This window comes from Colias eurytheme, chromosome 15 (assembly GCF_061535395.1).
Source record: "Colias eurytheme isolate Ceu_HAF_F1 chromosome 15, ilColEury1 Martin Lab GWU primary, whole genome shotgun sequence".
In the NCBI taxonomy this organism is placed as follows: Eukaryota; Metazoa; Arthropoda; class Insecta; order Lepidoptera; family Pieridae; genus Colias; species Colias eurytheme.
Genome location: NC_142994.1, coordinates 7,871,835 through 7,887,609, shown reverse-complemented (window position 1 = coordinate 7,887,609; position 15,775 = coordinate 7,871,835). Strand labels below are relative to the sequence as shown.

At 30.8% G+C, this 15,775-nt stretch overlaps 2 protein-coding genes across 2 annotated transcripts; one reads left to right on the top strand and one right to left on the bottom strand.

The window, feature by feature from the left end:
* Positions 1-1,120: 1,120 nt before the first annotated feature.
* Positions 1,121-2,782, bottom strand: mRpL28 (mitochondrial ribosomal protein L28). The gene is made up of 5 exons (XM_090110016.1): positions 2,644-2,782; positions 2,248-2,515; positions 1,725-2,044; positions 1,438-1,613; positions 1,121-1,278 (listed from the first exon to the last, which is right to left on the bottom strand). Exons 1-5 carry the CDS (start codon positions 2,662-2,664, stop codon positions 1,221-1,223), a joined length of 843 nt encoding a protein of 280 aa, XP_089966142.1. The 5' UTR covers positions 2,665-2,782; the 3' UTR covers positions 1,121-1,220.
* Positions 2,783-3,243: 461 nt separating this feature from the next.
* On the top strand, positions 3,244-15,111 carry LOC149902455 (uncharacterized). Its single transcript, XM_090110137.1, has 10 exons — positions 3,244-3,548; positions 3,739-3,868; positions 3,947-4,060; positions 4,887-5,041; positions 5,134-5,332; positions 5,452-6,597; positions 6,686-6,793; positions 7,038-13,452; positions 14,218-14,372; positions 14,810-15,111. Exons 1-10 carry the CDS (start codon positions 3,423-3,425, stop codon positions 14,887-14,889), a joined length of 8,628 nt encoding a protein of 2,875 aa, XP_089966263.1. The 5' UTR covers positions 3,244-3,422; the 3' UTR covers positions 14,890-15,111.
* The last annotated feature ends 664 nt before the right edge of the window (positions 15,112-15,775 follow it).

Below are 15,775 nucleotides of genomic sequence, written 5' to 3'. Positions count from 1 at the left end.
TTTTTTGTAGAATAGTAACATACCTACATATAGGACGGGTGTAATCGTTAAGTGTGCGCAAGCGATTATTCCGTAACTATTACTGATATCAAAAAAATTAAACTGATATTGAAAGTACTATAGCTAATGAGCAAAATGACAATAATAACTTTTAAAAAATAAAACGAAACATATCCAAAAATGTTACATGAAACGCTCCCATATCCCACGGTATAATATAGTACTTTCAATATCAGTTTAAATTTTTAAATATCTGCAATAGTTACGGAATAATCGCCTGCGCACACTTAACGATTACACCCTGTATAATCTGTTGTTTCGATTTGTATTCGATTCAGTTTTTAGATCTGTAGATTGTTTATAATTTAAGCTTTTCTTTAGATACCTCCTTCTAGTAAGTTATATACATTTTTACATTAAAATAAGATTCAATTCTATTATCATATTTTAAATGACAATATTAATATACCGTTTTTATGCTGGAAATTGAATACAATAAATAAGAATGGCATTATCGCATAACAATAGCAGTAACGAAATGATTAAAATTTTGTATGTTTAATAAATAATTTTCATATCAAAACCATACAAAAAAAGAGAAGAGCATATTGTTATTTTTATAAAATTTTGTATCAATTAAATTATAATTTCATTTTTATTATTTTGTTGCAGTATTTAAAGAATTAATGATATTTATTATGTAGTAACATATACTACATAGTACATAACAATTACTGTAGAATTCCTGAAAAAAATTAAAGATTTTAATAGTTACAATCGGCTTTTATTTATTTAAATCTTCCTGTCCCTTTCCTGAATATCACTTTTTTTTTCTTATCTATGCTTATGATGCATATATGAGCTAATAAATTTATAATATTTTGACATTGTATTTTGATCTCAATACCATAAGAATGTATAGATGCATGCTTATAAATCTTCTACAATAAAACCTGATCTTTATAACATTTGGTATGGAGATAGATATAGAAGAGATCAATCCAATAAGCACACCCTTCAAGCTACTATAACTTAATTAAAATAATGGTGTTTGGAGGTATGAACCACCATGTCTAGTCTTATCCTATGAGGATGATGGTGGTAAATACAAAAAGAAAGCTAGTTTTGGCAGTAAAATATCTATTTATTTTCAATATTACAGTTTTCTACAACGCAACAATTTAATAGTTTTATTTCTACATATTCACTAAAACAATACACTAAGCTTCATCTTTCTTTCCAAACGGATTCATTTTCGACAACCATGAAGTAGTGGACCTGAAAAGTTTATGAAATTAAATATTAAAAATTGTTTAATAATTAAACATTCTTTTGATACATTTGTATATGCAAGGAAATTGGATTGTCAAAAATATAAATAAAAAAAAGAGAGAAATGTAATACAACTCTCTGATATGAAATTAAAAATTGTCTTACGATATTTCATCAGCGGAAGGTTTTGCTTCAATGCCTGCTGCTTTCAGTTTTTCAACTAAATTCTTTCTATACACACTTTTCAAAGGAACAGGTTTATTTGCTTCCTTCATTTTTGCTACTTTACTGAGGGCTTCATACCAAGTCAAACCATACCACTCTACTTCTTCGGGGGTGTACTGAAAAACAAAAAATATTTATTATAATTCATAATAAATATTGATAAAGTTAGTAACATCTTTCTTTCAGTCTAAAAATATGATTCAATAAACAATTTGAAAATTTCTTACAGAGGATAAATATGTTTTATATTCCTCATAAATTTCCTTTTGCTTCGCTGGATCATGTGCATGTCGTGGGCATCCATTCATTAATTCAATTAGGATTTGTTTTTTCAGTTTCAGGGCTAACATTGAAACAAGGTCGCAAGCTGGTGTTTTGAGCAAGTAGTGGTCAAAGCCATAGTGGTCATTGATAAGCTTAATTGTCCGATCAGTGACGGTCACTGAAAGATGGGTATTTAACACTTCTGATTTGACTACAGTTCTTTTAAGAACGGGCACCCAGTAATGGGGTACTCTGCGTTTCTTTAAATCGCGCTTCTGGAAACCTGAAAGAGAATGCAATCAATCACTGCTTTTTATTATCAAATACCTATACCTCATTATATATAAAGTATTTAAGTTATTTAATAAAATGAAACACTAAATATAGGGTAAGCTGCCATTGTAGAAATAATAGTAATAAAGTCTTCATTCTGATTAGAATATTTAAAGTTTTGAGTGAAGGACTTACGGTACTGCAAAGATTTACCTTTGATTATAGCCTCTCCTCCCCATATCCCTTCGTGTATTTCTGGAGGATATTTCAAGGGGATAGGTACATTTTGTACAGGTAACGTTTCACCAGTCAATTCGTCTCTCTTCCACTTGCTATCTTGAGGAATAAAGTGCACAGCTGCAGGTTTAAGCACTTTCCATTCATGCCAAAATTTCTTGTAAGCAGCAGGTAGCTCAGACGCAATGCCTATATCAAATCTACTCCTTCTTTTATATGTCTTGGACAACTGACGCGCTGTCGCCTGTAAAAGTTGCGTAGTAAAAGAAAATATATTGTTGCAATGATAAGGTCACACGTTCACAGTGTCAACAATATTGATAGATGATGCAATATTTTTGTTTATCTAATGAAAACACTATTTATTATTACCTGAATACGGGAAGTGGCCATTTATTTATGTGGAAAAAGTGTCATGTAACAATAATAATTTGCAAATAACCCAACTTGCAAACCCCAAATTTTTAGCTTTAAAAAATCCTGACAGCTTGTCAAATGTCAAAAATTTGATTATTCCCACACAGATTACATAGATAATTACCAACGAAGAACAGAAGTAGATAAGAAGTAGATGAACAATGTTTGAAGTTTGAACCACAGAATATGTGGTGTGAACAATAGAACAATACAACGTGTGTCATTTAATAAAAAATTCGTTTTCAGAAATAATCTTTATGATCATAATTAAAACTATGACAGTATTGTGATTCTTTGTGATATTTTTTTCAAGTATATTATATAGATAACATGTCTAATTTTCAACAAAATCACAAAACATCAGTTCAACAAAATCACTATTATGTAAACCTACTTTGTATGAAAAAGTACAAAATTGTAGCTAAAAATATCCTTGGATTTGGATACGAATGATGTGCGAATAATGTAATCAATTATTTTATTAATTATTTTATACAATTTCTTTTTTTTAACATTTTTGTTTATCTGCATTTAACAGCTGTTCTATATCTGTGCTGACGTGGATCAAAAAATGGCAAGTGATTGAGTGCTAAGTGGTGGCTAAATATTTTGATTTAGTATTTTTTACATTCTCTACATTGTCTTTAATTTAACAGCCGTATTCCTGATCAGTTGTGATTGTGCTCAGTGTATCTCTTCGTTGTTGTATTCATGTTGTCATCACATAAACAACGATGTCCGATAATAAAAACATCAATAGTCCTCTTGAAAAGGATCAAGTCGAAGTCGATTCCAATTTAGCAGTATCTAAAGGTGATGTTGCTAGTGTGACGGGAAGAAGTAGCACAGCAACCACTAAGGTAAAACATTGCATAAATCATAATACAATTATTGAGTAAAGTACGACACAGTGAAAAATTAACAATTCTAATGACATATGTCTCCAATTTATGCCGTTTATTAGCATGGATTGCATGGCATACCTCTTGAGTTTAGTATGTGAAATGTAAGATACTTTATTAATAAATCCGTTTTATCGCTTTTTTATAGCTTTCGACAACAGCAGAGAGGCAAATTAAATTTGAAAGAGCTCAGAAGTGCTTGGAAAATGCTGCACTTGTATCTAAAAAGATTAAAGAGCATCGTAAAGCTACAGCAGAATTATTGGGTCGGCCATTCGGTAAGTTTCAGTTTAAATAATACTTGTAATAAAAGTATATTAATTGTTTTTAATTATTTTTATTACAATTATTTTCAGAGGATGATACTACAGATACACAATCAGAGATGGCAACCGCCGTGAGTGAGAAAACAGGTTATTCAGTAGCTACTGACACATCCACAACTTTATCAGTCCAAGATGCATTGAACAGTAAGTAATATTAATTTTTTATAATCAGGATAATCTATTGAAGTTTCTGAATATGCTTAAATTGTTTTTTTCTGTTGTTCTGATAAAAAACTGGGTCATATAAATAATAAAATGAGTGTACAGCTTAAGGTCATTGTAACATGACCTCAGATATATTGGTTATGTATAATATACTGTTCTAACATTGATCTGTACATATGCTTTGCATCATAATCCAATAACTTAAATTTAATCCTTGTTCAAATTGGGAATTAACAATTGAATATTTTCTATAAAAACACTCAGTACTAGTCTTATAATATCAAGTATATTATGCATTAAGTTGCTATTTGATGATGAGTGCTAAAGTGACCTTAAAAACTTCTTGGCTATTTTTCCTTGAAAGTGGAAGATGTATATGCTGCTCAATGCTATATCCATAATGCAAACATTCATGTTTTAAAGCATTATGCTATTTCATTTTATACTCAGCATGTACTTGTTATGTCAACAAAAAGCAATTTAAGTACTGAGTGGTAAATGTTAAAAATATGTACCTATGACGTTTCAAAAGTGCTTCTAGAAGAAGTCTAATTGAATAAATAAATGTTTGAGTTTGAGTTTGAGATTGTATAAATATCACTAGCTCTAACTAGCCCCACATTGCACGGGTGTAATTATTAATGCTAAATACACTATCTTTTTAACAACCTGCAACATGCAATCCATTACATAGATTTAAAGATATAAATAGAGACAACAGCTTCAGGTAACTACTACTATACTATGTAGTGTTTTATTTAGTGAAAAAATTGAAACTGATATTCATATCAACATCAATACTCAGTTCCAGGTATTAGTGAAAGTTTAGCAAACACTTTGAAGCAAAAGGAAATTTTAATGGAAAGAATAAAACAATATAAGGAAATAAGTAAAAGACCAAGGAATCCAATTGTTGTTAAGAAGAAGGAACTGGCACTGGAAAGTACAGAATTAAGCAAGGTGATTTACTTAAACCTCTTGAAGCTCATATTTGTTGCAATGATTAATTTTTGTAGTAAACAGATCAAATTATAGTTTCGTTTTTTTTCCAGAGTTCTGATCCCAGTGAGGTGTCCAATTTAATGACTATTGTGAAAGATAAAGAAAATGCATTAAGTGTCATGCAAGTAAAGTTAAGGGCAATGGAGACCACCATTTTGGACTTACAAGAAAAAATTAATGAAAAAGACCAAATAATAGAAGCAAAAAATAAAGCCACAACTCTTATATCTGACAGTTTAACTAAAAAAGGTAAAAAAAAACTTATTTCTTAAATATTCTATTTCCACAAAAATGGATAGTACTTATAGTGAAATTGTTTTATTTTTAATTTCCATTATTAATCTAACTTCTTTATTTTCATGTATTAGAAAAGGATACTTTACATTTACTGGAAGACACCAAAGAGCAAATGTCTAAAATGCAACAAAATTTTGTAACTATGGAGTCTGAATGGAAGGAAGAAAAACTTAAGCTACTATCAGAAATTGAAGAGAAAAATGAAAAAATTAAAAGTCTCAGTGAGGCAAATACTATACTTGAAAATTCTCGATTTGAAATAAGTATAGCACATTCAAAGCTTATTGAAGAACTTGAGTTAAAAAATCAAGAAATTAAAGAACTACAAGAACAGATATCCAAACTAGCAAAAACACAAGAATCCATACTTGAAACTGAGCCACAGCAGATAGAAGAGAAAGGTTCCAAGGAAATTGCAGATATGGAAGAATTAACTAAAAAAATTGAGCTATTAGAGCAAATTAATTATCAAATACGACAAACTAATAAGGAACTTGAAAATCAGCTCACTTCAGTAAATCTTGACCCCAAACCAAGTACCACAGTGAGCTCACCTAGCAAAAAGGGCAGCCCTCTGCCAACACGCAAAGGTGGAAGAAATACATCTGCTAAATTGAAATCCCCTTGGAGCAAGCTTTCAGCAGAATCTCTTAATCAAGAACCCGAGAAGAAGACAGGAAAAACAGATGCTGGAAAGACAGAAATAATTTTACAAGCTCTTAATAAAGACATTTTAGAGAAGGAATATGCTATATCACAAAAAGAAGCTGTTATAATAAATTTACAAGCTGATAACAAACAGAAGGATGATATTATAAATGAACTTAAATCACAAATTATTTCAAAAACTGTTGAAAAAGTAGATGTAGAAATAAGTACGGAGAAAATTAAAGAAGATGAGACTTACCCAACATCTGGTGGGCAACAAGATGTTAAAGACCTGGAAGAAAAATTAAAATTAGCTCAAGAGCAAATTGCATCATTAAATGAAGAAATTGATGCTGCAAACAAAAATATGATAAAGGTGAAATCAAACTCGAAATTAAAATTAAAACAAATGCAGAAAACTATTGAGAACTTTAGTAAGGTATCTGACACAAATGCTGAAATCCTGCGCCTCAATGAAGAAATACATCAATTATCGCAAAAAGTAGCAGAACTAGAAGAAGAGAAAGGTAATCTACAATTACATCTTGTAGATTATGACAGTGGAAGATGTAAGTAATATTTGAAGTAATCCATTTATAATGTGATTGTTTATGTTTTTGGAAATGGTGTATAAATTATGTAATTTCTTCTTTACAGTAACAGATACTGAGGTGTATAAGAAAATGGTTGAAATGGAGAACTTAGCAGAAACTAGATTGAAATCCATAAGTTTGCTAGAAACACAAAAATTCGACTTGGTTCAAGGTACTGGCTTGCAGATATTGAATTGTATTTATAATTATTTTTATAAGATGAGGTGTCCATTTAGTTTTAAGCTTTAAACCCTTGCAATGGTTTTTTGGTGAATATAGTATAAAAATCTGGAAACATCTTAAGATGTTAATTATGATTTTTTAATGTTCATCTTGTGATTGTATCTTCATTCTTGCAAATACAATTTGTGTACATTTTCTTATGTTCACAATTCAAACTTATTCTTACTTTTCAGAATTGCATCTATTGCAACAAAAGAACGCAGAAATGGAAGATAAATTAGCAGATATATCACAACTTCAAAATGAACAAGTTTGTTCAGAAATTAAATCAGTACAATTAGAAGAACAAATCGATGAACTTACTGCCAATAAAAAAGAGCTAGAATTGGTAATAGAAAATATAAAACTGGATAAAGATCAGCTAGAAGGAAATATCAAATTGCTTCAAAGTGAAAAAGAAGAATTATTGCAAAAATTAGAAAATTACATACAGGAGAACATGGAATTAACTGATAAACTAGAAAAGCTTAGTGCTGAAAAAGTAAGTTCGGCAGAATCGATAGAAATAGTTGACTCTCTTACAACTCAAGAGAAGTTAGAAATAGAAGAATATAATAAGGGAATCGATAGAGACAAATTGGATGATAATAATTCTGAGAGCCAAGATGACTTGAGTTCTAGACAAAACATAACTATTGATAGTGTTCTTCAAGAAAGTGCCGAATTAAAAAATAAAATTGAATTATTTACTCAAGAGAGACAGGAAGTCATGGAAAAAATGAATACAATTTGTACAGAAAATAACTCATTACACAAACAAATAGAGGACTTCGAATTTGAATGTCAAGAATTAAAACAAACCATTTCAATTTTAAACAATGAAAAATCTGAAATTCAAACGCTAAATGAGGAATTGAATTCCCAAATTGAAGAATTAAAGCGCGAAAGAATTGAAATAATTAAAGAAACAGCCGAAACTACAAAACCTTTGACAACTGAAGATTCCGTTGATAGCCCTCTGGCTGAAATTCATCACGATGACAAGGCAGCTAGTGACAAAGGAGGTAAAGGCACAAAATCTGTGAAACAGTTAACTAAAGAAATATTAAAATTGAAAAACGTAATTAAAGAAAGAGAAGATGAAATAGCAGATTGTCAAATGAAAATTCTCTCCCTTGAGGAACAACACCAAAAGCATTCAGATTTATTGAAAACTAATATGGATTATGAAAACAAAATTAAGCAATTGACCGAAGAAAACAAAAACCTTAAGTTAGAACTGGATACTGTGACAAATGATGCATCTGAACAACAACAATTGCAACTTAAAGATACTATTGAGTCCTTGCATCAAGAAATACAAAAAATTCAAAGAGAATATAGCGCTGCCATTACAAGTCGCGATGCTAATATTCAAAATCTGGAACAAATGTTAAGAGAATATGAAAAGCAGGTATTTAATTATGGTAATTCCTTGCAGCAAAAAGACAAAGAAATCAATGAATATATAAATCAAATCACCAAATTAAATGACTTATCTCAGAAATTAAAATCTAGAATAGAAAGCTTAGAAGACGAAAAAGCTAAAGACCAAAACAGTGAATTGATAAAATCTTTAAATAAACAAATAGCTCTTTATCAAAATGCACTTGCTGATTGCGAAGAAAAACTTAGAATGTTTGAAGAGGAAAAAGCCCAGTTATCATCCTTAAAATCTAAATTAGAAAATAAGAACAATATACTGGAAACTGACCTGACAAACTTAAAACAGACCTTAAATGAAAAACAAAAATTACTAGAAGAGTTACAATTGCAACAACAAAAACAAAAAGCAGAATTTTTAGAAATTATGACACAATCTAAAGAACGTGATGAAGAAATACACGAAATTAAATTACAATTAAGAAAAGAATCAATTGAAAATGAAAAATTAAGAACCGCAATACAACAAAAAGACCTCGCCATAGAAGAAACTTCAAAGCAATATGAACAAGTCAAACAAAAGCTTGAGTCCATAAATCTAGACCAAAGTTCTCAAAGTGATCAATTTACAGCATTAGAAAGTAAAAACAAAGAATTGATGGAGAAATTGAAAAAGTTTGCTCTGAGTATTAAGAAAAAATCCTCAATGTACACTGAGTTAGAACATCAATTTAGTGAATTACAGAAGCAGTATGAAATAAAAATGGAACAATATGAACAAGCAATGATACAAGTTGAAACCATACCTGCATTACAGGAAAAAATTAAATATGCTAATGAGGAACTTAATAGCCGTCAAGCAGAGAAAAATCTACTTGAAAAGAAAAATCAGGAGATTCAAAGTGAAATTACATCCTTACAATATAAATATGAAGAAGCTCAAAATGAAATAATAAAGTTAAATGAAAGAATAGACTTCTTAAATAAAGACTTGTATATAGCTCATGAAGAAAATGCTAATGTTAAATCTAATTTAGAAAGCTTAAATAATAAATTGGTTGAATACGAATTGGAACAAAAGAATAATACCAATCTTTTGACAAAGATTTCTTGTTTAGAAGCAGATATAAACCAAAAACAATCACAAATTTCTGATTTGATGAATCAATTACAAAATGGGGAACAAAGTTTAAATCAGATGCAATTTGGACACGAAGCTAAAATTCAAGAACGAGACATGTATATTGAAAACTTACAGATTGAAATGGAAAAGTACAAAAATCGTATTTGTAGACTTGAAGAAAGTATTTCTGAAATGGAAAATAGACGTCAATCACTAGAAAAGAAAGCTGATCAGCTTGATACACAATTACAAGAAAAGCGAAAATCATATTCTGAATATACAACTCAGGAGGATGAGCTAATAACCCGTTTAGCTGTATTGATGGATCATGATAGGGTTCTAGAGAAACAAGTCCATGAAATAGAAAACGATAACAAAGAGTTACAGTATAAAGTTCAATATCTCAATGAAGAGCTACAGAACATACAAAAATCATATTCAGACTTACAAGTTCATTGCAAAGCTATTGAAAGCAAAGCGGCAAAAACTGAACTTTTGGAAACTGAAAATATGTCTTATCATGCAAAAATTGAGAGCCTTGAAAATAACCTGAAAAAAATAACTAATGAACATAATAGTCTTCTAGCACAGAGAAAAGTTGAAATTGATGAAATTGAAACTGAATTTAATACTCAAATTGAAGAGGCTATTAAAGAAAAGAAATTGCTTAGTGAGAAACTTGAAAAGTTGAATGAGCATCTATCCAGACTAGAATATGAAAACCAAGGCTATAAAACAACAATAACAAACCTTCATAACAACTTGGAAGAATTAACTTCTGAAAATATCAAGCTTGCTGAAACATCCAAAACAGAGAATCCTCCTATGCCAGATTATACAGAGCAATATGTAGCGGAAATCAATAAGTTAAATGCTGCTTTAAATAACAAAAATGTACAACTAACCGAATACCAAAATAAATTACAGAATTTACAAGCACAACATAATACCCTTAAATGTTCATTAGAACAAAAAATTACGGAGTTATCATCAAAACTTGCACAATCTTCATACCCTCTTGATGAATTAACGACAGAAAATGCTAAATTAAAATGTGATAATCAGGAACTCGCTAACTTATTATACCAAAAGGAAGATCAGATCAAACAATTAATGGAAAAGAAAAAAGTTGTATTTGAGATGAACATACCAAAAACAGAAGGAATGACTATTTCTTCTACTATAGAAGAAATGAGCGATGAACAAAAATCAGCTACAGATATTTCCTCCTTACAATCGCAAATACTTTCAGATGCTGATATATCCAATAAACAAGCAGAAATAATTGTTAAAAAAGAATTAAAACATAGCGAAAAGCCATCAAATATTACACAATTTTCGGAAGGATCCATAGAACCTCTTATTGTACCTAAAAAAACGTATGTTTGTTTCCAAAAAGATGATGAGATTAAAGATGAAGATCCATTCAATTCAGAAGAAGGTTGGGGATTGGAAGAAAATGCCGATTCCTACGATGTCACACCTGGAACTTCAAAACTAAATCAAGAAATACAAAGCTTAAAAGAGGCAAACGAACGATTAAAGAAAGAATTAGATGCATCAAATGCGAAATTATTAAAAGCTATTAAAAAATTAAAAGAACTCAAGGCTGCTAACGATATGCTAGCCAACGAATTAAAATTGTCTAAGCAAATATCAAATTCGTCATTATTAGATATGGCTATCGAAAGTGAATTAGCTAGTAACATGAATATTCTAGAGAAAAAAGTTCAAGAGCTCAACGACGCTCTAACTAAGGAGAAAAAAGAAAAAGAAGTTCTAACCAAACAGAATGAAGTTTTTAAAAATGCAAATGAAAGGTTAATAGAAATGAAAGAAAAAATGGACAACGAAGTAGAACTGTGGAAATACAATTTTAAACAAGCAAATGATAAATTATCCTCTCAACAACAATATGTCGAAAACCAGGATAATATTGTAACTCCACCATCAACAGTGTTAACTAAAAATGAAACTCAGTTTGAAGAAGAAATTACAAAACTTGAAAAAGAAAATGAAGAATTGCAGTCTATAGTTGATAATATATCGCAAACAAACAAAGAACTCACAGAAGAAATCTTAACATTAAAGAATGAAGTAGCAAATCTAAATGAAAAATGTGTGTCCTTAGCAGTCAATGAAGTAAATAAGGCTGAAATAGAAGATTTGAAATTAAAAAATAAAGAATTAAGCAACAATTGTTTAGAACTGCAAACAGGATTATCGGCCTTAGAATTACAAAATAATGAATTAACAGAAAAAAGTAGACAAGAAAATATAAAATACAAATCACTAGAAAGTAAGAGCAAAGAATTATTTGAGGAAAATTCAGCTTTATTAGACAAAATGCAATTACTTCGAGTTGAAAGAGATGATGCTATTAGTCAAATTCAAATACTTAAATCTGATCTTGAAAATGTAAACATGCAATTACAACAAAGCCAACTTGCCGCGGCTCAGATTGAAGATATGAAATCATTAACAGAATGTTATGAAAAAGTTCAGTCTGAATGTGAAATTTTAAAACAAAAGGTTGATAACGCTAGTAAAATAATGCAAGATTTAGAACTTGAAAACAGAACGCTTCTGCAGGACGCGGAAAAAGCACAGGAGAAAATAAATGAGCTTGAATCAAAATTACAACAATTAAATTCAGAAAATGATGAATTATTGTCAACAGTTACTGAGTTAAGGTCATCAATATCAAGCGCCATGGACCAGCGTGGCTTCGAAATCGCTGAATTATGGAAACAACATTTAACGCAAAGAGAAAATGATTTCCAACAAATTGAACAAGATCTAAGATCACAGTTAAATGCTTCAGAGAGTAAATATCAACAACTTCTTGATAATATGCAATCATCTACCCAAGAGGAAACTAATAAAATTGTAATTATTGAGCAAGTGTCATCTTTACAAAATAAATTACAGGAGAAGGAAGATCAACTCAATTCACTGCATGATAAATATACAGATGTCATGCATCAACTTGAAATGTTACGGTCAGAGATGGAAGATGAAAAATTAATGAATGAGAATAAAATTCTTGTTCAACAGGAAGAATATGAAAAAACCATAAAGGAATTAAGAGGTGAAATTCAAAAGCGATCCGAGCAGCAGGAATCTACTGATGCATTAAATCTTGAACTAGTCGCCACGAAAACTGTTAATGACAGCTTGAATCAACGCATTGATGAAATTAATAGAGAATATGAGTCAAAAATATCTGAATTAAATAAACAAATTAAACAAAAAGAAAGTGAAATATTCCAGAAAACGCATGACTATACAATTACGCTCTCAGATAGGAACACGGAATTTGAAAATGTTAGGAAACAATTAATAGAATATGAAAAGAAAGTTGAAGATTTAACTTATGAAAAAGAGTCCGAATTAGCAGTACTAAGGTTAAAAATGCATGAAACTGATGAACACTATGAAAAGATGCGCCAAGGATTAGAAGAAGAAAAAGGAATGATAGCGGAAGCATTGAATGCGAAAATCTTGGAATGCACCAATCTTAACAAGCAAATAAATGATTTGAATAAAATTTTAGAAGAATATGCAAATAAAGCAGCTGAAACACAATTAGTTTTAGAAAGCCAAGAAATAGAGATAGTAACTCTAAAAGATGAAATTGAAAGTATGAAGAACGCTTTGAGATCAGCCAGTAACAAAATTGAGAAGCACGTTACATTTGCTTCTGGTACTAAAGAACATACCGGTAATGTGTCCGAAAGTACACTTAATAAAGAATTGCTCGACGCCGTCCCTAGAGCTGAATTAGATTTGGCGTTATACATGCTTCATCAAAGGGACGTTCGCTGCGAGGAACTTACCATGGAATTGACACAATTGTTAGAAGAGAGGGATACTCTACAACTTCGACTGTCAGATAGTTTACGTTCTTACGAAGAGTTGAAGGCGCGATACGGGTCTGTTGGGCTCGACGTATCTACTAGCTCAAGTCAAGACACAGTATCCGAGCTTCCAAGCTTCAGTATAGAAAAGGAATCCCACTTTGTGGATACTCACCGTGCACATTCGTCGAGAAGTAGCAGCATAAGCGAAATGGATGGAGAAAAACCTAAACTACAAGCTAAGTGAGTTAATTTCTTTTATAAATGCTAATCGTTTAAATTGACTTCATCTTTAAATAAATTATATTTTAAATTATATTTATCTATGAAACTTCGTACAAGGTAAATTTTATTCATAATCTAAACTAAAGAAATCTTTTTTTCCTCTATTCTTTTTAACTTTATTCTTAATGTATGGTATACTATTAATATACATTAATTCATTTATAACGTATTTCTAATCTCCTACAAGTACTACCACTACTAGACAGAGAGCCCGTTGTACATCCAAAAGTAGCTAGACAAAAGTGGGTTTCCATACTTAATTTATATCCGTGCCAATTTCCATCCGATACAATGACACTTTACCGACTTAAACAAAGGAGGAGGTTCTCAATTGGTCGGAATCTTTGTTTATAAAATAAAATATATAAGTATTTATTTTAAAATTATATATATGTTTATCAGCCATCTGGTTTCCATAACACAAGCGAAAGCTTATTATGGGATCAGATCGTGCCGTGTGTGAAAATTGTCCTGAAATATTTATTTATTTATTGACGTGATAACGTCTTTAAAATCGTTTTAGTCGGGTGACATGTTCAGAAACTTGTGTCACACCAAAACCTCACGAGCGCGATCGCAGGTATAACGAGAGAGAGACGGACCGATCTCCCGTCTCATCTCGAGCGCTGCCACTGCATTATGTTATCACGTAAACATCTCGATCGTAAACCTACTTTACAAACAACCAATTTTATTTATTTAAACATCATCCCACGGTACCAGGCTATCAGAGCTGCGCAGCGTGAAGCACAGCCGCGACGTGCGGCTGCGGCACGAGAGCGAGCAGCGGCAGCTCGGCATGCGCCTGCTGAGCCGGGACGTGGCCAACCTGCCGCCAGAGGCCGTGGACCAGCTCAACCAGGCGCACCATACGCTATGTGAGTCGAGGATTTTTATAGTTCTATCGATTACAATTGCATACGCTTTGTAATTTGTTTGGGATTTTCGTAGTCCTATGGGTTACGAGACACGTAGTGAACATCTTTTTTTACGCTTCTGATAGTAAAAAAACATAAACACATTACCAGAATGTGGCAGTATTTATGTGTACGGTACACATAAATACTGAGTCATATGTTTTTCACAATTGAAATAAATTTTTTTTCAAAGAATTTTCTGTGTCAATTTATATCGATGTTCGAGGCAACTACCCTCACTTTGTTAATAGTCTTTGTGACTGGATGCAATTTGTTTACAATTGATTGCATCAATTAGGTAGTTGTGCAGAATTGCAGTACATTCTTATTACATACAAACAGCCAGCCCCTTTACATTTCTAACATTATTATAATTATTGTGATGTTTTCTTTTTCAGCTCGGGATTCACAAAGCACTCCTACCGTTCTACTTAATTGGCTTCGAGGGAAGAGCACCCCGAAAGTTGTCCATATGTAATTTGTATATTGTATGTAAAAGTTATATAGTCTTTAGTTATTAATATTATACGCCAAATGGTTCATTGTTGAATAAAATTTTTAATAAATTATGTCTGGGATTATCGTTGATAATGTTACAACCTTTACATGGGTAAGCCGAATTTTAAAGCTATTATTTTGTTTCGATAGCAATTCTAAAGATATGTTTTTAGTCTTAGCTTTGTTTATATCCCACTGTCAATGTTATGTGCTAGTAAAGTAGTCCTGCATTTACGCCACCACTGCACTAAGCACAATTCGATAATGTTTGTGGCAACAAATAACTGTTAATTGTGCACATGCGCTTGTCAGCGAAAAACGAAACTTAATATGTGTAATAATAAATAGTGTTGTTTTAGATGTAGTTTCCGTATAATCAATTAGCAAGATCTTCACAAATAATATTAAATACAATACTATATTTCAGTTTTCATTTATAACTTACACACATACTTTCACATTTGTTCTTATTTAAGTTCTATCTATCTATTTAACTTGATCAACTAATGTTGGTATTATTTTGAATCCCTCTCTTTTCATTTTTAATCTTATTAACTATGTATATTGTATTCTTGTAATTTGTCTATCAATAATTTTTCGATATTTTGTATTGTATAAACAGATTTTACGAAACGAAGCGCAATCGCTTATTAAAACGAACGATCGAACTGTAAAAAAATATTCCAAGAAAATCTTAGAATAAAATATATACCACCGTGATTGTAAACCATGATATAATCCTACCATAATATTGTATGTTACTGTAATTCGACCAAAATGATTAGTGCAAAAAATAATGGTGCCTTTAATTTCTATTGTATTGGAGTTAGATGCTATTAACCTGTATTATTTGTTAAATATAAATT

What these genes read in the sequence shown, in the direction of transcription:
- mRpL28 (XM_090110016.1), bottom strand. Translation starts at nt 2,664, where the DNA reads ATGGCCACTTCCCGTATTCAG. An exon ending in TGGCCACTTCCCGTATTCAG is followed by an intron (nt 2,516 to 2,643) that starts GTAATAATAAAT and finishes CAACTTTTACAG; the next exon opens with GCGACAGCGCGTCAGTTGTC. An exon ending in CCTTCCGCTGATGAAATATC is followed by an intron (nt 1,279 to 1,437) that starts GTAAGACAATTT and finishes TAAACTTTTCAG; the next exon opens with GTCCACTACTTCATGGTTGT.
- LOC149902455 (XM_090110137.1), top strand. Translation starts at nt 3,423, where the DNA reads ATGTCCGATAATAAAAACATCAATAGTCCTCTTGAAAAGGATCAAGTC. An exon ending in AAAGTACAGAATTAAGCAAG is followed by an intron (nt 5,042 to 5,133) that starts GTGATTTACTTA and finishes TTTTTTTTCCAG; the next exon opens with AGTTCTGATCCCAGTGAGGT. An exon ending in AGATTATGACAGTGGAAGAT is followed by an intron (nt 6,598 to 6,685) that starts GTAAGTAATATT and finishes TCTTCTTTACAG; the next exon opens with TAACAGATACTGAGGTGTAT.